This window comes from Dermacentor andersoni, chromosome 6, assembly GCF_023375885.2.
Source record: "Dermacentor andersoni chromosome 6, qqDerAnde1_hic_scaffold, whole genome shotgun sequence".
Lineage (NCBI taxonomy): Eukaryota > Metazoa > Arthropoda > Arachnida > Ixodida > Ixodidae > Dermacentor > Dermacentor andersoni.
Window position 1 is genome coordinate 178,925,355 of NC_092819.1, and position 23,227 is coordinate 178,948,581.

The 23,227-nt window shown below is 46.5% G+C and overlaps 1 protein-coding gene across 1 annotated transcript in view; it reads left to right on the forward strand.

Annotated features, from left to right (window-relative positions):
• Positions 1-23,227, forward strand: part of tefu (Serine/threonine-protein kinase tefu) — a 297,846-nt gene that overhangs the window by 147,726 nt on the left and 126,893 nt on the right. The window contains exons 16-17 of the mRNA XM_050172366.2: positions 1,807-1,954; positions 16,711-16,793. Of these exons, the coding sequence (XP_050028323.1) occupies positions 1,807-1,954; positions 16,711-16,793 (231 nt within the window). The remainder of the gene's footprint in view (positions 1-1,806; positions 1,955-16,710; positions 16,794-23,227) is intronic.

The following is a 23,227-nucleotide window of genomic DNA, read 5'->3' on the forward strand; positions in this document are numbered from 1 at the left end:
TTAATCGCGCGGGTGCGGAATCTATGAGAAAACTGTCCTTCACATTACAAGAGATGCCGATAACTACCACCATCTAAAAGAAGTGAAAAAGGCAGCATAATGCTGACCGATGAACAGCTGCTAAGTCTCAACGTTGATCTGGCTACGCTTTAGGAATGTGTGAGGAGTGGTGGCGTGGGTGGGGAGGGGGGTATGCCACTTGATTTCTGGGGGGGCCCGGGCCCCCCCGGTCCCCCCCCCTGGGTACGTGACTGACCAAAACGCATTTGATTCAGTAGCGATACCAGCAGTCATAGAGGCATTACGTAATCAAGGAGTACAGACCGCTTACGTAGATACCTTGGAAAATATCTACGGAGATTTCACAGCCACCTTAATTCTACACAAGAAAAGTAGGAAGATACCTATAAAGAAAGGGGTCAGACAAGGAGACACAAATCTCTCTAATGCTATTCACTGCATGCTTGGAAAGAAGTATTCAAGCTATTAAACTGGGAAGGCTTAGGAGTAAGGATTAATGGTGAATACCTCAGCAACCTTCGATTTGCCAATGAGATTGTTCTATTTAGCAACAATGCAGACGAGTTACAACAAATAATTGAGGACCTTAACTGAGAGAGTGTAACCCCATATTCAGAAATGCAACTTAAGTCGAAGCCCATGCTTGACTTGATTTAAATTGACGCCTGGCGTTAACATGCCCAAAGACGTTCGCTGCGTTTCCTTTGGCGCGTTCACGATAGGCGTCACTTAGATCTAGTCAAGCATGGGCTTTAACTTAAGTTGCTTTTTTGAGGGTAAGAGTGGGGTTGAAGATTAATATACAAAACACAAAAATAATCATAAATAGCTGGGCAAGGGAAGAAAAGTTCAGGATTGTCAGTCTATCTCTAGAGTCGGTGAAGGAGTATGTTTACCCTAGGTCAATTAATCACAAGGAACCCTGACCTTGAGAAGGAAATTCGCAGAAGAATAAAAATGGGTTGGAGCACATACGGCAGACATTGTCAGCTCCTGACTGGAAGCTTACTATTATCATTGAAAAGGAAGGTGTACAATCAGTGCATTTTACCAGTGCTGACATATGGGGCAGAAACTTGGAGACACAAAGAAACTCGCAAGCAAGTTAAGGACCACACAAAGAGTGATGGAACGAAGATTGTTAGGCATAACGTTAAGAGACTGGAAGAGAGCGGTGCGGATCAGAGAGCAAACAGGGATAGCTGATATTCTAATTGACATTAAGAGAAAGAAATGGAGTTGGGCAGGTCATGTAATGAATAGGTTAGATAACCAGTGGACCATTAGGGTTGCAGAATGGGTGCCAAGAGAAGGGAAGCACAGTCAAGGACGGCAGAAGACCAGGTGGGGCAATGAAATTATGAAATTTGCGGGCGCTAGTTGGAATCGGTTGACGCAGGACAGGGGTAATTGGAGATCACAGGGAGAGGCCTTCGTCCTACAGTGGACATAAAATAGGCAGGTTATGATGATGAGGATGATGATGCATATTTATTGTGAAGTCACATTGCATACGCACTAAACTGTATAATTTTTCTCTTATATTTTCCATTCGGAGTGTCAGTCCCATTCTGCTAATTCATACATGGTTTATGATGTACAGTGCTTGGCTGTGTGATCTAAAAAGTGGTTTGTGAGGCTAATTTACATTTTACTTAGTAATTATTGCTAATTCTTTGGGACTCTGAATTGTTCACCCCAAGGTGAGAATGTGGAACACTAGCCACTCTTTGGAGCTATTGCATGTTGCAGTTATGTTGCATAGTTGTGCTCTGCCCTTAACAGGACCGTGTGGAGGGTGCTCGCTACCTGGTGTCGCAGCTACGCAAGGGTGGCGATCTCTGCTCCATGATTGTGGGACCCCTCGAACGGCTCATGGATGCATACATTCATCTAGCCTACTTGGACCCACCCAGTGTGCCACGAGGGCAGAGTAAGCGTCACAAACACCACAGCCTACTGCTGTAGTGCCAAGTTTAAGTCGGTATTGAATGCGGCATATAGCAATGTATTTACTCTGATTTCTCTAGCAGAAACACATGCGTTTTTTTATACGGTTTCAAACTTGATATGATGTCACACTGCTTGTGTTTGAAAGCCAGCTTCATCGTATTTTTAATTGTATAGGTGATATTGAAATGTTGTCACTCCCTGCAGCACTGTTGAAGGCTCTCAGGTGTTCCGAGGCTGTGTTTTTCCATGATGCATATTGTACAGTGAGTGGTAGAAGCATGCCCCCCCTTTAATCCGCTTTCCTACACGCAGATGCATGCAACCGGGTCACTTTCGCGCCCACCGTGTAAATAGTGTTGAGTAGACTCCCTTTAAGATGAACTCGAAAGGACGCTGAAAATTTGTTATCTTATCAGAAGTTTATCTTATCAGAAAAATAATTGGCAACATGACCAAGTGCATCCAAATATCTTACTTCAAAGTGATAAATGAAGTAGACTTAAAACGGGGATAAAATGACATAAACAGCATTTATTTAGCTGAACTTAATAGAGAACTATCTTCAAGGAGTACTTGTGAAGAAGTACACACAAAGTACCGAGCGCAAGAGCAGACGACATTGCGGCCGTCCTCAACAAGAGAAAAAGAAAGACGAGGTAGCTCGTGCAGCGAATGAGAAGGGGGCTTGCGCAACGGAGATCGTTGGAACGCCGGCACGACTAGGGCCGCCGGGCCTACGGAACCCACATCTACCGGTGAGGTTCACTTGACCGGGCGTCTGTCTTCGGGACAAGGAACGCCTTGGGCCGTTGTACGGCACGAGATCTCGGAGTGGCCTGCTGCAGCCTCAAACCCGCATCTACGCGCGAGGTTCGGGAGAGCGAGTGTCCGTCATCGAGAGGAGGAGCGCCTCAGGTCGTCGCCTTGCTCGAGGCCCCAGGTCGGCCTGCTGACATCTTGGAACTCGCTTCTACGCGCGAGGTTCGGGTGACTGGGCATCCGTCATCAAAACGAGCGCCTGGGGCCGTCTTCTTGCATGAGACTTCGAAGTGGCCTGTTCCCGACTACGGAGCTGGGGGATGTGTCCACCTGTTCCGGCCCCATGCTCTTCCACGCCGGTCATCCCTATACGAGCGAGTGTTCCACCTCAAGGACTCTACATCTCACCACACTCCGGACTTCAACCGCAACGTCGTGAGACTACATTTTTCCTGTTTACGAACAACCTTGTATGTGTTGGTCAAGTTTAAGATATTTCTCATGTTTATGTGCCGTGTAATATAATTGTCGTGTGTTTGCTCATCATGCACTGTCTCCTCCATCTTCCTCGCGTCACACGCCTTGCAACATGACGATCCTAACACATCACATATCTGACGTCCGCGACAGGACCGCTCTTATGCTATCGAGAAGAGCAGCACATTGCATATGCGGGTCTGACAGGTGAGGATGGAGACAGACAAGCTTACGGCAATTGGAAAAGAACTGGGATTGACTGGCCCGGCACTGAAACAATGGGTAGACGAAGAGCGCGCACGCGAAAGGGAAGCGCGTGAAGCACGTCTGGCTGAACGCAATGCAGCAAAAGAAGCTGATGCCGAAGCGCTAGCTAGATTAAAGGCAGAAAGGGAAGTGCTCGAGCTCAAGTTAAAGTTGAGGGAGTTAGATGCGACAGCGGGTAGCATGACTACTGGGCAGCTTACAGAGAGTGTGCACGCAATTGCTACCGAGAGCTACCAAAGTCCGCACAAACTAATCCCAGCATTTAACGAAGAACGCAATGAGTTGGATGCATACATTCAACGATTTGAGTGCGTCGCAACGAGCCAGGGCTGGCCACAAGACAAATGGGCCCTATCGCTGAGCCTCTGTTTAACAGGCGTAGCTCTAAGTGTTGTCGGCAGAATGGCACCGGAACATGCCATGGAATATGCGACACTAAAACAGACGCTTTTGCAATGCTGCAGGTTCACAGAGAAAGGCTACTGAAGGAAGTTTCGGTCTGCGAAACTCGATAATTCCGAAACTAGTAGACAGTTTGCCAGTCGTCTATTGGGATATTTTGATCACTGGCAAGAAATGGCCAATACAGACCGGACATACGATGCTCTGCGGGACAAGATTGTCTCGGAACAGTTCCTGATGACTTGCCATGAGAAACTGGCAGTCTTTTTGAGAGAGAGGAACTGTCAGGGACTTGACAAGCTAGCAGAAGCTACTGATCATTACCTGGAGGCGCAGGGGTTAGTCAACCTTGGCAAAGGTAAAAAAGAGAAAACCTAGCAAGCCACCAGGTCAAGGTCGAACTCCTGAGCGACAAGAAGAGAAGGAAAGACCACGCTGCTTTCTTTGTGGTAAACGCGGTCACAGAGCTGCTGATTGCTGGACCAATACGAAGGGCCCAAATACAAATACATCTGTCTGTGGAAAGTGCCGCCGCACTGGGCATAAGACAGGTGAATGCCCCAAAAAACCCAACAGTACCGAGAAGGCTTCATGCTCGCGATGCAGCAAGTAGACATGTCCAAGGCAGTAACCGAAGAGACACAGACCTTGCGTCGAGTTCCCGGAAGCTCGGAACGCGGGAGAACGCAAACGCATAAACGAGACGAAAAGTCTATACCTACTGCCGAAGGTGTGCTTGAAGGACATCCTGCGACTGTCTTGCGAGATACAGGATGCGACTCTATTATTGTCAAAAGGTCCCTCGTACCAGGCAGTAAGCTGACAGGAAAAATTTCCTCGGTCTGTCTTCTGGACAGAAGATTGTTGAAGCTACCGAGGCAACCGTGGAGATTGCGTCACCTTTCTTCACACGCAAGACTCGGGTTTTATGCATGGACAATCCTTTATATAATATTGTCTTGGGAAATGTGAAAGATGTACGGAATGCCTCCAATCCTGACAATGAATGGAAAAGACATCTTTATACACCGAGCGCTGAGGATGAATCGTTTAGAGCAGAAGGTGGAAACTGTTCTACCAATGAATCCATCTCTGCTGACATTTTATCATCGGCTGCTAGTGAAACCAGGGACAAGTCGGAAGTGGCAGCGACAACCAGACAGACAAGGTCAAGTTCTCATTCGTTACGTGTACCGGCTATAAACCCCCTAGACATCAGCCCAATTGACTTGAGAACCAGGCAAAGGGAGGACAGCAGTCTACATAAATGCTTTGAAGTAGTGGACAAAGAAATGAAGACGAGATTCGCTGACGTCCAATTCTTTGTAAAGGAGGGAATTCTTTACCGAAAATACACACTGCGGTCAAAGAAACAAATGGAACAGCTTGTCGTGCCCAGAAGCCTTCGTCATTTTGTGATGAAAATGACTCACGAAGGGATCCTTGCAGGACATCAAGGAATAAAGTGAACCACAGACCGTGTGAGTGAAGAGTTCTACTGGCCTGGATTCCAATCAGACATCACCCGATTTGTTAAATCGTGCGATACATGCCAGAGGACTTTTCCCAAACATTTAATAGGCCGAGTACCATTGGGAAACGCTCCCGTCATTGATACCCCGTTTAAGAGAGTTGCCATTGACATCGTGGGACCATTATCTCCCATGTCAGAGAAAGGAAATAAGTACGTTCTTACAATGGTCGATATGGCAACGCGGTATCCTGATGCTGTGGCACTGCCTAGCATTGAAACAGAAAAAATAGCTGAGGCACTTCTAGAGATGCTCTCTCGTGTGGGAGTCCCACAGGAGATAATCAGTGACAGAGGCACATCATTCTCGTCACGCCTGATGAAGGAGCTAAGCCGTCTTCTCTCTTTTACGCAGTTGCCAACAACTCCATATCATCTGATGGCAAATGGCCTTGTAGAGAGGTTCAACGGCACCCTTAAACAAATGATAAGACGAATGTGTCAAGATAGCCCCAAAAAAATGGGACCGGTACTTGGCACCATTGCTTTTTGCTTATCGCGAAGTCCCTCAGTCAAGCCTTGGTTTTTCACCCTTCGACTTGTTGTATGGCCGTTATGTCAGAGGACCCATGGCGATATTGAAAGAATTATGGACAGGTGATCATATTGATGATGATTCAAAAACTTCATACAGGTATGTAGTTGAGCTACGGAAGCGTCTTGAAGACACTTGTCGTTTGGCCAAGGAGGAGCTTCAAAAAGCAAAACTTTTACAGAAAAAACACTACGACCGGAAGGCCAGACTATGTCATTTAGCTGTTGGAGACAAGGTTTTGCTACTGCTGCCTTCGGACAACAACAAATTGATTCTTACGGGGAAAGGGCTATTCAGTGTACTTGAGAGGAGAAATGACGTCGATTACGTTATTGACCTCGGGACCAGGATGGCACTGTTCCATATAAATCTACTGAAAAAGTATGAGGGACTGCCACCTATATTACCGGAAGCGTCAGCTGCTTGTCAGACTGATGATACCGAAAATGACGATCTACCATGTGTACCGTTTCAAGGAAAAGAATCGGTGGCCGACGTGAGTCTATCGGAATCGCTCTCTCCTGACCAGCGCGCTCAAGTCATGGGTCTACTGAGCATATACAAGAATGTATTCACCGAGGTTCCCGGCAAGACACACCTCATCCTGTGTAAGCTGAAACTTACCACGAATACACCCGTAAACATGCGGCCCTATCCAATACCATTTGCTACCCAAGAAGCGATACAAAAAGAAATTGGAGAAATGCTACGACAAGGCATCATAGAATCATCTGAGTCCGCCTACCAATCAACTATAGTTATCGTGAAGAAAAGAGACGGGACAATGCGTCTATGCATTGATTTCAGGCAACTCAACAAGATACTGGTCGATGACAATGAGCCTATACCTCGGGTGGATATTATCTTTGGGAGACTAGGGAGCGCACAGTATTTTTCAAAGTTTGGCTTTTCTAAGGGTTGCTGGCAGGTGCCCATGGATGAAAAGTCTAAACCAATGACAGCTTCTGCTACAGCATCAGGCCTATATCAGTTCGGCTTCATGCCGTTTGGCATTAAAACCGCACCAGCTCTTTTCAACCGCCGCATGAGAAATGTGGTAGCAGACATACCACATATTTACTACTACTTCGATGATGTGCTCATTGCCACTGAAACGTGGGACGAACACGTGGGTACACTTGAGTCATTTCTACAACTAGGGAGAGAATCTGGGTTGACAATTCGTCCAACAAAAAGTGAAATTGGTCAAAGATCAGTGAAATTCCTCAGCCACCTTGTTGGAAACGGTGTCATGCAACCGCAGGTCGAAACACTAGACAAAATACAGGCTGCAAAGCGTCAGACGAAAAAAGAAGTGCGATCGTTTCTCGGACTTACGGGATATTACCGAGGCTTCGTCCACAATTATTCCGAATTAACTTACCTGCTCACTGAACTGACCAAGAAAAGAGGCCCTAGTAAAGTAATTTGGGGAGAATGGGAACAGAAAGCCTTTGATGAACTCAAGATCCTCCCGTCTACACCCCCTATATTGAGAGCACCAGATATTTTCAAACCTTTCGTACTCCACACCAACGCATCATCAACAAGTATAGGTGCCATACTTATGCAGCGCCGGGAAGGAATTCTGCACCCGGTGTCATATGCAAGCCGCCGACTTCAACCACGAGAAATTGCATATTCAACAGTTGAGCGAGAAGCCCTAGCTCTTACGTGGGCCATCCAAAAGTTCCACATCTACTTGTTTGGACGCACGTTCATATTACAGAGCGACCATAAGCCCCTTGTTTACATGAAGTCGGCCAAGCACATCAACAGCCGTGTTTTACGTTGGGGCCTCATACTATGGAGTATGACTTCTCAGTTGAGTATATTAAAGGCAGCGAGAATGTGGACACAGACTATATGAGCCGGTTGCCAAGCACATAAAGAGTGTGTCTGCGGAAACATGGTATTTCAAAAGCACGAATTTCAAACCGGTGTTACTTCAATGTCGAACAACATTTGCTGGCATGTTAGGTATGTGGATTTTTTTTTTCGCCCTCTATTGTATGTTGTGTCTTGTTAATGTAGTCATCATGCCGAGTGTGCGGTGCTCGAAACTCTAGTGTTGTAATTTTTATGTGTACTCTTACATACCGAGTGTGCAGTGCTCGGAACTGTAGCACTGTGGTAATATTTATGTGTACTCAAACGTACCGAGTGTGCGGTGCTCGGAACTGTGGTGCAGCAGTAATACTCTTGTGGTGCGTGTGTGCTACGGTGGACCAGCAGATAGCGAGTACCCTCAAGTTCTTTGAGCGAAGGAACTTTCTTAAGTAGGGGGTGATTGTGAAGAAGTACACACAAAAGTACCGAGCGCAAGAGCAGACGACATTGCGGCCGTCCTCAACAAGAGGAAAAGAAAGACCAGGGAGGCTCATGCAGCGAATGAGAAGGGGGCTCGCGCAACGGAGATTGTTGAAACGCCGGCACGACTAGGGCCGCCAGGCCTATGGAACCCACATCTACCAGTGAGGTTCACTTGACCGGGCGTCTCTCTTCGGGACAAGGATTGCCTCGGGTTGTTGTACGGCACGAGACCTCGGAGTGGCCTACTGCAGCCTCAAACCCGCATCTACGTGCGAGGTTCGGGAGACCGAGCGTCCGTCATCGAGACGAGGAGCGCCTCAGGTCGTCGCCTTGCTCGAGGCCCCAGGTCAGCCTGCTGACATCTTGGAACCCGCTTCTACGCGCGAGGTTCGGGTGACTGGGCATCCGTCATCAAAACGAGCGCCTGGGGCCGTCTTCTTGCATGAGACTTCGAAGTGGCCTGTTCCCGACTACGGAGCTGGGGGATGTGTCCACCTGTTCCGGCCCCATGCTCTTCCACGCCGGTCATCCCTATACGAGCGAGTGTTCCACCTCAAGGACTCTACATCTCACCACACTCCGAACTTCAACCGCAACGTCGTGAGACTACATTTTTCCTGTTCACAAACAACCTTGTATGTGTTGGTCAAGTTTAAGATATTTTTCGTGTTTACGTGCCGTGTAATATAATTGTCGTGTGATTGCTCTTCATGCACCGTCTCCTCCATCTTCCTCGCGTCACACGCTTTGCTTGCAACGTGACCATCCTAACACATCACAGTACTCTTGCTTGGTTTCATCCAGGCCATGATGGATGTTTGGTGCTTCTGTGCAAATCGACGAGCCGCTACAAACGATGTCATCTCACCTAACGATCTTAAAAATCTTTCTGTACCTTAGTGCTGCTGGAAAAAGTTCACTGGGGAGTTCAAGCATGCATCTGCCACCTCACAGGTCACCGGTGCAGGCTCCAAACTTAGTGAAAGTATGAACGAATACACTGAGCAAGCAACAAAGCAACGCAACTTAGAGGAAAGGCTAGGTGACTTTGAGCGAAGTGGGGAAGCAGAAATGAGGCGAAGCATCATGGAGGAAGAAGGTAGGCAGAGGCGCATTGGGTTTCTGGCAGTTGCTATAGGTTTTGTTTACGATATGGACATACCGTATTCATCTCGTGATAACATCGTGCCCACACGCCGTTTGCTGTGTGTGCGAGTGAAAGCGTGTAATGGCAAGCCAACAATGGCGACTCAATCTCGTGTGCACAAAGGAGGAAGGGGGTAGAAACGCGCCGGCTTCCGTTGTGCTCATGACACTGGGGAGAGAAGGAGGGGGTGTTAAACTTCGGTCGCATGGGCTTTATCTTGAAAGCGACCTGCTTTGGGCGCTCAGTCTAGGTAAGCTGATGGCTTGCAGCTTTGTGCGCGGTGTGTTCTGCAGAGGGGTTGACATCCGGGCCAGTTGGTACATAGTTGGATGAAAAAAACCAGTCACAAAAGACAAAGGACAAGAATAGATGTTCACACCACAATGACTGGACTATCAACTAAGCTTTATTAGAAATGGCATAGTCCCAGCAAGGTCAGCAGAGCATACACAACAGCAGCATCAATAATCACAGAGCATTGAAAAGACAAAAGATCACATCTATCGTGATCGACCTAAAGAAGCAAATTCTTTTTCAAGTAAGCACACCGAGGTTGTACTAATGCTGTTGTCACCTAATAACCTGATGTAGTACGCTTCCAAAATTTCTCGCGCTCTTCTTTGCCCTTGCCTCTACCAAGAATCGTCACATTGCTGAACAATGGGTAACAGCCACATTCATTGCAATGGCAAGGCAAGTTTGCACAGTCGTTGGACCCCAGGGAGGAATGGTGCTCAAGCAGCCAGTCATTAATACATCGACCGGTTTGGCCTATGTAAACTCTCTTGCATGTGAGAGGGAACTTATACACCACCTATGCGACACATGCCATGAAACGGTTTTCCTGCTGCGTTGTGCAAACCTGGTTCCTTGCACTGCCTCGAGAAATGCGCCAGCACAGACCCGCAAGCTTGCAAGGAGCAGAAAACACTGAACTTACTCCCTGTTAAGCCGCAACCTTTTTGAAGTTGTGGCTCACTTTATACACATATGGCATGACTTCGAGTTTCCTATGTTCCATTGCCCCAACATCTGCCAGCTTTGTACGTTCTGCAACGGGGGTGTTCGCCTAGCGGCACTAGTTAATATAGGTTGTAGCGCTAGGCCTAAACAGGTCATCGCTATATCGTAACTGGAAGCAAGCACTCCTCGTCATCTTCTTCTCTTGCACCAGCACACCAGCACCATGCCCACTGCCCAGTGCCTTCAGTACAATCACTCACCACCGAAAGAGTAGCCATCCTGGCTACCTAAGGATAGGAGAACACAGGGGGGTCATGGCACTGCTTGAGCCTGGAGACGTGGACAATTTCCTGGCCCCGACGACGCTAGTCGGAAGGCGTTTCGATTGGCTCGATGAGGTAGTTGACCGCGGAGGTTTGTTTCAGTACCCGATAAGGACCGTGGTACTTGAAGAGCAGCTTGGAGGAAAGGCCTGGAGGAGTAGAGGGCACCCACAACCAGACCAGCGAGCCAGGCGCAAAGCACGTAGCCGTAGTGGATGAATCGTGGCGAAGCTTGTGGCGACACTGGTCCTGGGATGTGAACGAACAAGCGAGCTGGCGACATTCTTCAGCGTAAGCAGCCGCTCTAGAAACAGTCGTCTACTCCGAAGCATCTGGCCGGTAAGGTAGAATCGTGTCGATAGTGGATGAAGGTTCGTGCCCGTAAAGGAGAAAGAAAGGGGAGAACCCAGTGGTGCTTTGCGTGGCGGTATTGTAAGCATAGGTGATGAAAGGTAGAATGCAATCCCAATTCGAGTGGTCAGATGAAGCATACATGGCCAACATGTCACCAAGGGTACGGTTGAAACGTTCTGTCATCCCATTAGTTTGAGGATAATATGCTGTGGTAGTGCAGTGAATGATTCAACACTCCTTTAGCAATGCTGAAAGGACATCAGAGAGGAAAGCGCGACCGCGGTCGCTCAGTAATTCTCGAGGTGCTCCGTGGCGTAAAATCAGGTTTTGTAGGATAAAACTGGCGACGTCTTTTGCTGTGGCAGATGCTAAGGCTGAAGTTTCAGCGTACCGCGGGAGGTGGTCAATAGCAACAATTACCCAGAGGTTGCCGCTTAGAGCGTTGGGAGGCGGACCGTATAGGTCAATGCCGACGCAGTCAAAAGCACGCGCGGGACATGGTAAAGGTTGTAAGGGACCGGTGGAATGTTGAGGTGGCGTCTTGCGTCATTGGCATATGTGGCGTGACTGGCCATACTGGCGAACGAAACGGTACATACCGCGCCAGTAGTATCGAAGCTGGAGGCGAGAGTATGTCTTTAATACACCAGCGTGGCCGCATTGTGGGTCATCGTGGAACGTGGCGCAGATGTCGGAGCAGAGGTGTCGGGGTATAACAAGCAGCCACATGCGGCTGCTCGAAGTGTAGTTGCGGCGGTACAGCAGGTCATCCCGAATGATGAAGTGCGTGGCTTGGCGGCGAAGCGTCAGAGAGATCGGTGCTGGCGACTGGCTAGACAGGAAGTCAATAAGCGAAGAGATCCATGGGTCCTTGCGCTGCTCTGATGGCATGTCGGCAATGTTGAGGGCGAAGGCACAGCAGGTGGAAATAGATGAGTGGACAGGACCAGAGGGCAGGGGTGACCGGGATAGAGCATCTGCGTCTGAATGCTTTCGGCTGGAGCGATAAACAACGCAGATGTCGTACTCTTGTAGGCGCAATGCCCAACGGGCAAGCCGACCAGTTGGATCTTTTAGTGAAGATAACCAGCATAGGGCATGATGGTCGGTCACGATGTCAAATGGACGCCCATACACATAAGAATGAAATTTGCCGATAGCCCAAATGATGGCCAGACATTCTTTCTCAGTAACCGAGTAGTTCGCCTCGGCTTTGGTAAGGGTATGGCTGGCATACGCGACGACGTACTCTTCGAAGCCATCCTTGCGTTGTGCAAGAACAGCGCCGAGCCCGACACCACTAGCGTCTGTATGGATCTCAGTTGGAGCAGAGGGATCGAAGTGTCGCAGTACTGGAGGCGAGGTGAGAATGCGTCGCAGTTCTTGGAATGCGTCGTCGCATGCCGGGGACCAGGCTGAGAGGTCAGAACTGCCGGTGAGAAGCTGTGTCAAGGGGGCGATGATAGAGGCAAAATTACAGACGAAGCGTCGGAAATATGAGCACAGGCTGATGAAGCTACAAAGCTCTTTCATGGTGGTTGGTTTAGGGAACTCGGATATGGCGCTAAGTTTTGTGGGGTCCGGGAGGATACCGTCTTTTGAAACTACATGGCCGAGAATAGTAAGCGTGCGAGCGCCGAAGTGGCATTTCTTCAAATTTAGTTGCAGTCCTGCAGTGGAGAGGCACACCAGTACTTGCTCCAGGCGGCTTAGGTGTGACGCAAAGTCGGTGGAAAAAACCACAATGTCATCTAAATAACAGAGGCACGTTTTCCACTTCAGCCCTCGAAGAATGGTGTCCATAATTCGCTCGAAAGTGGCAGGCCCGTTGCAGAGGCTGAACGGCATCACAGTAAACTCATATAGCCCATCAGGCGTTACGAAGGCTGTCTTTTCGCGATCGGCCTCTGCCATTGGCACTTGCCAGTACCCGGAGCCAAATCCAGCGAGGAAAAGAATTCAGCTCCCTGCAGACAGTCCTAGGCATTGTTGATGCACGGCAGAGGATAGACATATTTGCGCGTTATCCGGTTAAGGTGGCGATAGTCGACGCAGAACCGAATGGAGCCATCTTATTTTTTTAACGAGGACAACCGGAGCTGCCCAGGGACTTGTTAGAGGGCTGGATGATGCCTTGCTCCAGCATGTCGTCAACGTGCTGGTTGATGATACGGCGTTCAGCAGCTGACACACGATACGGACGCTGGCGCAATGGTGTTTGTTGACCGGTGTCGATACGGTAAATGACTGCGGACGCTCGGCCCAAAGATGGTTGGTCAATGTCAAATGAGGAACAAAAACGTTGGAGGAGCTTGATGATTTCTGTGTGCTGCGCAGGTGTGAGTTCTGCGTCGACGTCACGAGCGATGACGTCTACAGTGGCATCAGTCACGGTGGGAGGAGTGACAGAACAAATCGGAAGTGATGCCGTATCACCAAACATGGTGGCTGGGAGAACGCTATCGAAAGCTTCAGCGGTACCCAGGCACTCGCCGCGGAGTAGGGATGATGGGCAGGCGGACGGATTGCACACGTAGAGGGAAGCAGAACCGTCGCAAAAAGTGATGACAGCAAACGGAACCAAGAAGTTCCAACGGCGTGCACAAGTGGCCGACGGTGTAAACAGTACAGATGAGTTCGCAGCAGAGTTACATGACACAGGAACGAGAGCGGCGGAGAAAGGTCCGATATCGATGTCAAGAGGCGGCAACAACTTTAGGAGAAGAATGGTCGTCAGGGTCGAAGGACGGCACTGATAACGTAAGTTCGGCACGAGCGCAGTCAATAAAAGCTTGATTGACAGAAGGAAATTTCATCCAAGAATAACATCGTGTGAGGAACGAGATAGGACGACAAATTCTATAACATACATAACGCTTTGGATGACAACCCGGGCTTTGCACGACGCTGAAGGCTGAATGCGATGTGAGGTTGCCGTACGCAGAGAAAGAGAGGTAAGGGGAATGGTCACTTTGTTCAAATTGCAGCAAAGCTTCTCACTAATAATAGAAACGGCGGCTCCGGTGTCGATAAGTGCGTGTACGGTGACGCCGTCTACTGACAGTTCAATTTCGTTCGCCGGGTTAGGTTCGACGTAAACGCAGTTCTTGCCTCTGGAACTATGACTGTTAGTTTTCCTCTCGGGCTGGGCTGGGTCGGCGAACCATCGGGGAAATGGATTGGTGACGTGGGGAAGGTGACTGGCGTGCATCGAAAGGGAGGTGACTGTAAGATGAGTCAGGAGGAAGGTTAGATGGGTCCTGACGCGGAAGTCGAGTAGGCCTGTAGCTTGAGGCAGGTAAACTGTCAGGTAAACGGGGGCTGCAACGGCGGCAGAATCGTGCTACGTGGCCCGGAAAATGGCAGAAATAGCATATTGGTCTATTGTCAGGTGTACGCCACGGGTTGCGATAGGGGCTCCAGTGGCCGAGTAAGGGACAACAATTGGGCGTGAAGGTGGCGGTGGCACATGGAAGGTGCCAGTGGCCCGGTAGGCATCAGGACCCGGAGGAGCGTAAGGCCGGGCAACAACGTCAGCGTCCGTTAGCGGTCCAGCTGCAGGCTGCGGAGGAGGGGCAGATGGCAGCGCCGCGGCAACTTGCGTCTGAATGACGTGGCGAAGCAAAGGAGCCAAGTTTGTCGACGGCTCAGGTGTGCTGTTCGCCAGAAAGAGTTGGCGTGCGACTTCCTGGCGGATGAACTGCATTATCTCCGGCATTAAAGCAGAGATGTCGGCAGCGTCGCGGCCGAAATCCAACGGAAATAGATCCGCGGTGTCCTGCTGAGCAGCGCGTGTTGATGCACGCTGCTTGCGCAGCTCGTCGTAGTGCTGACAAAGCTGTACGACCTCGGCAATCGTCCGCGGACTCTTCGCGACGAGCATCTGAAAGGCATGGTCATCGATGCCTTTCATGACGTGCTTGATCTTGTCAGCGTCGTCCATAGATGAGTTGACGCGCTTGCATAGCGAGAGCACGTCTTCAATGTAACTGGTGAAGGTCTCCTCCTGGCGTTGAACTCAACCACGCAAGCGTTGCTCAGCGCGAAGCCGGCGAACGGCGGGACGGCCGAAGACCTCTGCCAAAGTTGTCGTGAAAGCCGACCAGGTGGTAAAATCGGCTTCATGATTGCGGAACCATAGGTTTGCCACGTCGGTCAAGTAAAAGATGACATTTGTGAGCTTGGCCCGGTCGTTCCACTTGTTATAGGCGTTTACGCGGTCATATTCGGCGAGCCAGTCTTCCACATTGTGGTCGTCTGCGCCGCTAAATTTAGCCGGGTCGTGCTGCCGGATGATGCCAGAACAGACGATGGCGGGGGGCACGGGAGCAGCAGCCTGGGACGGTCCCGGTTCATCCATTGCACCAGCTGGTGGTAGCGTTCGACTGCGGAGTTCCAGGATGTCGAAGAAATACCCAGCAGCTCCACTAAATACAACGGGGGTGTTCGCCTAGCAGCACTAGTTCTAGGTTGTAGCGCTAGGCCTAAACATATCGTCGCTATATCGTAACTGGAAGCAAGAACTCCTCATCGTCTTCTTGTCTTGCACCAGCACCACGCCCACTGCCTTCAGTACAGTTCTTTCTTAAGCTTCTGAAGCAGCAGCCATTGCTTTCAAAAGGGGCTGAAGTGTCTATGCAGTACTGCCCGCGGTAAAACACATCAAGAAATTAAAACTTGACAGAGCAAGAATATTCACAGACTCGTTAAGTCTTGTAAAAGTGTCAACTTCTTTACAAAAACATACAAGTCCTGTTTTCATTGGTTAGGTTACCTGCAGGAGAAGCCACAGTGCCTGTGGTTGCCATTTTACATTTTGTATAAATGTGTCCAGGCGTGTTGTGATCTTTTGCTTGAATGTCTTGAGCAGATGCTGCGCTGCAGCAGCAAAGCCATAGCGTAAAAGTTGTTCAGAGGTTGACAATGGTTACCCAGCCATGCTGCCAGCTGAAGTGGCTGAAGTTATTGACAATGCATCGGAGGACGAGGCTTCGAGTAAGATGCAATAAATATTGGTTTACTGCGTGTAAGAGAAGTGTTGGTTGAAGATTTCTTTCTCGTAGAATTTTGCACGTTATAAAAATCTTGCTTATGGAAAATTTAGTGCCCTAAAATGGCCAAGTTGGGCATTTGATGACAAGTGTACATGCATGCATCAATTCATTATGCCGACCGAGTTAATTAAAATAGGTGCGTCTCATAATTGCTACGACTTATGTACAAATTTTTTTCTTCGAAACTCGCAAAAGTGGGGATGCGACCTATAATCCAAAAAGTATGTCAGGTCCCTGGAATACACTTGTTCATTCTGTTACCTTGTGACAAGGTACAAAAGGAGAGCCTGCTTTTGTCCTTGTTTGCTGGGCAGAGGAATGAGCTGACATGCTTTGCAATTCAGAAGATGACTTGTGAAATAAAGACATGTTTACGTTGCAGTGACTATATGCAAAACACAATGGGCCTGATTCAGCTCCTACTAATGAAACACTGGTATATAGACATGAAGAGGGGATGAATCTGCTAGCATGACCTTGAACAAGGTCAGATTGTCGTGGCTCCCACATGGCAGATGAAGTTTCGTTCTGAGCAGGTGCAGCATGAATGTGATGTGTCAGGTCATCGGAAAGAGTGACACCATGGCATGTCTTTTCTTCCCCCCTACCAGCTGCAGTGCGACTTCCCAGAGACACACCACTGCTCAAGTTGGGCCCGATGGACCGTATACCTGTGCTGACACAAAATGTTGAGGTGAGCATGGTATCCCCAAGCGCTTTGTGATGTGAAATTTTGCTTGACTGGAAGTCTAACACAAGAAATTGGACGCAGATGAGGGTTCGTCCTTGTGGAAATGGATAAGTTATCCAGTCAACATGATGGACGACCAACAGTCAGTCTTGGAAATGTTTGCAAAACGGTAAACTTGTCTCAGTGAGTAGGCCATAAATATGATCGCGAATATGACAGCGATCATATTTATGGTCTATATAGCATTATGAACCTACTAGCCCAGTAACATGTACTTCTTGATTTTCTTGGTGAGCAGTTGTTCCTATTTTTACTGCGCCAAAAAATAACACAAAGCACACATGAGAGGACAATGGGACAGAGCACCTTTACTGGAATGGGTGAGAAATTCTTTTCAATCGCCTGAGCTGCTCTTTCCAAGAAGTTATCGTCCGACATAACAACCAACCTACCCTCCTTATCAGCTTGAAGAAGTGTTGGGCTATTATTCCTAAAGAATTAGACAATGCCTCCGGCTGACAGTTCCGTATGCCATGTAGGCTTCGGGTAACCAGAAGGCAGTCAACTCCCTCACCTTTCTTGCTCTTCTGCGTCGGCCTTACCAGCAATTCAATGATTGACTACGATCAGTTCATGCGGCGGCACCTTTGGTTCTAAAACAAACTTAGGTCCTTTCTGAAGAACAGATGTCACTTTCTCTGGCAGATGAATAACGCTCACAATCACTAAACCACTCCAAGTTTTCCTCTTGTTTTTCTTTGTTTCAGAGCAGAGAGTTCAACATGCACATCCAGAGTTGTTCTGTTATCTGGGAGGCCAATCTCTTTGATAGCCGTTGTTCAGTTAAAGTTCAGATTACTGTAGCTATGCGCAGGTGCAATCTGAATGCAACCGGGTTTCATTGATTTGTCCTCGATAGGACCATTGGAATTGATCAAGTTGTCCGGCAGGCCAAATTAAAAGAAAAGATAAAAGATTTTACCAACACACTGCTGTTTAATTTTGCAGTATATGCCCGATTCTATCATTTGAGAATGCAGAGGACTCGAGTCAATCCGAGATATGCACTGGCCCAACAAGGTGGCATGTTAAGGACTTGGTCCGAACAGTGTCAAAGAAACACTTGACTCACTATCATGTGTATCACGATAGTGAGTCACACTTGGCTTTCTCACCCAAATAGCCTTAGGGCTGGTGTTCAAATAATGGATAAGCTCTCCCAAGTAACAATGGACCTAACAAGGAAATGACAAAACATGAAAGTGCCTAACTCAAGAAATCAGATAGAATTCGCTGAACTGTCAAAACGAATAAGAAAGTAAGGGATATTTGATATTATAATGTTGGAAAAAAACTGAGGAAGCAGTAATATAGGGCCATAGCTTGAAATCAGTGAGAAGAAAACTTGGTATAGGACAAGGCAAGATGTATGCAGTGAAAGATAAGCAGTGTAATGTCATCAGCAATTTTAATGATATAGCGAAAGCAGCAGAAGAATTATATGCTGACCTGTACAGTACCCAGAGCAGCCGTGCAACCTTCATTCAAAGTAGTGATGAACAAGATACAGATAACTTATCACCTTATGTAACTAGCGATGAAGCTAGATTCGCCTTGCAAGACATGTCCTGAGAAAAAGCAACAGGAGTAGATGGAATAACAGTGAATTTAATCAAATGTGGATGAGGTATTATGCTTGAAAAGCTTGCGGCCCTTTACATGCAATTCTTCAAGGGGTGTACGGTAGCGCGATTAAAAGACCGGACAAAAGAAGACACACACGGACACACACAGCGCCGAGTAATCCGAATAACTGCACTTATCTGAGTTGTTGGTGTCCGAATAATCAGTCAGCGCCAGTTGTGAATCGGCCATTTGTTGAGGAGAGGCTTCAGCTTTACGAGAAAAATCAGACCGTTGGTGTCTTCTAAAGCAATGTTCGAGTGTTACCAGGGGCTCATCAAGGCTGGCCTGGCTTGGACAGGCATTGATGACATTGAGTCTTGCCAGGTATTTCTGGATGTTGCTAGCTCTAGCCTTGCTGAAAACATGGCTAAGATGGCAGCTGTCAATAAGAAATTCATAAGATGTAAAAGGCAACGTATGAACGGCTTCACTCATATTTAAATAAGCTAATCACAGCATGCTGTGGGAACAGGCCTGTTTTCTTCATTTAAATTGAAGGAATATTCAAATTTATGTTTCCATTTTTTTTTTTTTTCTGAAGCAGAGCAGCATTGTTTTACAGCGAGCAAATACTTTCTAAAATAATGCTTGTCAATTTTATGTGTTCAAGATAGGCTAGGACATGCCGATCTGTTGGCATTTATTTGCTCCGAAATGCTCAAAAATTAACATTTTGCTGCTCCGAAAATTGCGCTGATTCTCAATTCATCAGTGGCACCAAATAGCCGAAAAAGTGTAAGAGTAGGGTTAAAGATTAATATGCAGAAGACAAAGGTAAAGGTAAAGCCTGGCAAGGGAACAGGAATTCATGATTGCCAGTCAGCCTCTAGAGACTATGCAGGAGTATATTTATCTAGGTCAATTATTCACAGGCGACCCTGACCATGAGAAGAAAATTTACAGAAGAATAAAGATGGGTTGGAGTGTATAAGGCAATCATTATCAAATCCTGACTGGGAGCTTACCACTGTCATTTTATTTATTGCAAAGCCCTCAGGGCCAGAAGGCATTACAGAGGGGGTGGGTGGGTACATTGTGTTCATAAAATATCAATAATTTAAACAACAATATTTTTATATTTCAAAATAAAGTAACTAATAATTAATAGAGTAGGTTATACTAACAGTGGTCAATACCAGAGGCCTTGAATGACAATACTTTAGGCAAGGTTATTGTACATGTAAAATAGAAAAATTATTAAACTAATAAAAAGCAGCGCAGGCTATTCTGGGAAGTTTTCAACAACAGCGGCCTTAAATGACTGCGCCTTCAGAGCTGGCGATGGCACTGGAAAGGTGGCTCCATTCTCAACTAGGTTTGGGTGAAGATGAATCATGAAACAGATTAGCATAGCAAAAAGGAATGGCAACTTTATACTGGTGTGGGATGACAAAAATATGGTTCAAGAAAAAAATTTAATAAAAGAGACAAAAACGTGAACTTTTTCTTGGAAGGCCGAGATGAGATTTCACCAGGGAAACACTGGCAGCGTGGGAGACTGTTTGATAAAATAAAGAAATTATTCTGAACAGACTCTATTGTGGTTGCGTTAGCCCGAATCCCAGATAGCAGACGCATACTCAATTTTAGATATAATTAGTGTTTGATATAGTAATAATTTTAAACGGCCTGGTGCTTGAGGAAAATTGTGGCATAACTATCCTAGTGCACCGTTAGCATTGTTAATGATATAATAACAAGAGTGATGTGAGTGTGCCATGAAAGGTCATCGGTTATGTTAGGACGTTACATGCTCCAGTAATGTGCCATCGATTTCATAGGCAAGAAATTCAGCAGGATTAGAATTGTGAGAGAATGTCATGTTCTTACAGTTATTACTTTTGAGAGTCATAAACGTTAGTTATTTCACAGTAAACAACACAGTTGTCAGCAAATAAACTTATACTGTGTCAGGAAGGTCATTTATACGTTATTAGGAAAAGCAGAGGGCCCAAAACAGACCATTGCGGAAAGCAAGATTTTACTTTGCAAGAATTCAAGTCACAGTCATTGGTGGTTACGTATTGTACGCAATTAGTCAAAGAACACTCAGTACATTTTAAGATGTTAGGGTGAATATTTAGAATGCTCAATTTGTAAACAAGTTATTGGTGGTTTAGTTTATCAGACGCATTGGCAAAGTCTTGAAAGATGCAGTCAATAACTGAGCCTTTGTCTAAAAGTGATTCTCTGGTAAACGATAGAAGCTGTGTATCACAGGAATTGTACTCACGAAAGCAGTGCTGTGATTCGCTCAAAAACAGTTGCATTTCAAAAAGGACGCAACACGACTATAGATGATGTGTTCCAGAAGTTTACGGGGGATGCTCGTTAATGAAATAGGTCTGTAATTGAGAAGTGACTGGGGGTTACCAGATCTAAAAACGGGAACCACCTTTCCCACTTCCCAATCGTCTGGAATTTCAGAGCGCTGCAGTGATCGCGGGAAAAGGTGTGACGGGAAGATAGGAATACGCTTCGGTATTTTTTACAGTCTTTGAGTTCTTTACAATCTGCAAATTAACTTGGCAATGCCTGAAAAATAAATGATTACACGATCCGTGGGAGAAAATCTCCAATCGTGAAGTGGTGGCAGTACAACAACAGGGCACTCTGAAAAAAATATTGCGAGCACTTCGTTTAATACATGTCAACTGTCTTTTCTGCATATAGCTTCATCGAAATTTGTTAGAGATATCACATTCTTTCTGGGCTTCATGCTATTCCAAAACCTGAAAAGAAAAGTGTACAATTATTGCATTCTACCGGTGTTAACATATGGGGAAGAAACTTGGAGGTTAACAAAGAGGCTTGAGAACAAATTAGGGACTGCACAGAGTGATGGAATGAAAAATGTTAGGCGTAATGTTAAAAAAGAAGGAAGAGAGCGGTGTGGATCAGAGAGCAAACAAGGATAGCTGATATTCTATCTGACGTTAACAGAAAAAATTGAGCTGGGCAGGCCATGTAATGCATAGAACAGATAACTGGGGGACCATTAGAGTTACAGAATGGTTTTTAAGGGAAGGGAAGTGCAGTTGAGGATGGCATAAAATTAAGTGAGGTGATAAAATCAGAAAATTTGCAGCGGCAAGTTTGAATCAGCTAGCGCCAGACAGGGTAATAGGAGATCGCTGGGAGAGGTCCTTGTCTGCAGGCATAAAAATACGCTGCTGCTGCCCAGAAAATAATGTGCAGTGAAATATTACACCTCATTTTACTACGAGAAAAGTGTAGCATGCATCTTGTTCTGGCTTATCAGAAAAACATGAAACTTTCACCGAGTATACGTTCATTGAAATGAATGCAAATTTTTCACTCAATGTTCATTGTCGTCACCCTCAGACAGCTCTTTTTATATCCATGGGCCACGCCATCCTCTATGCGATCCACTGTCACCAACAAATTTCAAGAAAAATGCACTGCCAACTTTGCTGCTTAGCACCAACCCATGTCGGTTTTGGAAACTAGTGAACGGCTTTGGCAAAACTGTACCAACTATAAAGTGACATGCTGGCTTTTTGTTATCAGCTAGAGCAGGGGCAGTGTGTTTTTTACATTCACTGACTTTTTCATTGCATTTTTCTAGAATACTGTGAGTTCTTGTAAGCGTCTTTTTAATAATCATGTATTTCCTAATCCATAGTGATTGAGCCTCTTTGTGTTACTAAAATTATTTATGCTCATTTGTAGCATTGATAAAGCTAATTCCTGAAGAATTCCTCAAGCTCTAAGCATTTACAAATAATTTTGTCTAGGATTCTTCAGCAGTCTCAGAAAACAGAGTGGTGACCAACCACTCAGAAAAGAGTGGTTGGTCACAACCAACCACTCTTGCAATCAAGGAAAGCATAGAGGAAGTTAATTTTAATATTTAACTGAAATGTAGGAATGATGACGTTAAGAAAATTGGATGAGCAAGTGCACACCAAACCCACATCTTTGCATAATTTTCTGTTGATTGTGAATAACAAAAATGGGGCCCAATGGTTCTCTTTCTTGTTGTTCACCCATTTTATCATCACAAATTGCGGTTCACCTAACTAATTTTTCCGTGGTTACCCACAAGTTCCGCAAAGAATACTCATGTGAAACTCCGCTTGCCTGCTTTTAGACATTCTCTCCACAGGATTTTTAAGGGGGATCCACGGTAGCTGCGTATTCAATTTTTCCAAAGCCTTTGAGAAAGTACTGCATGACCTTTTACTGTTACTACTGCAGAAATTGAATTTTGATTGTAATGTAGTATTTGCTTGGTTGTGGAACTTTCTCACTAACCATACCTTGTTGCAATGACAAAACCAGTCTATTTTGTCATGTCCTCTACTCTTGTCTGGAGTTCCTCAGGGCCAGCTGCTTACCCACCCCAGTTCGTTCTTCAAACCCTTTTTGCAAAAACCTGTGTCCTTTAGTATGAAGTCACATCATTACAGCAACACTGGTGGCTGCTTCATAATTTCCTTTTTTTTATCACAATGTACTCTGCTTTGGTCAAGCCTGTCGTACATGTCAAGGATCGTCATAAGTTGAAGCCAAATTTTTGCAACTCAAATGCACTGTGCTACTCTTTCTTTGACATGAACAATTAATGAACCTTCTAAAGTTGGGGGTTACTATTCCCGATAGCAACTTTAGAGCAAGCCTAACTGGTCATTTTTGCAGCATAACATAGTAATGAACAAACATTATTGCATGGTGTATCATATCAGCTCATATATCATATGGTTTATGTCATAAAGCACCTCCTTAAA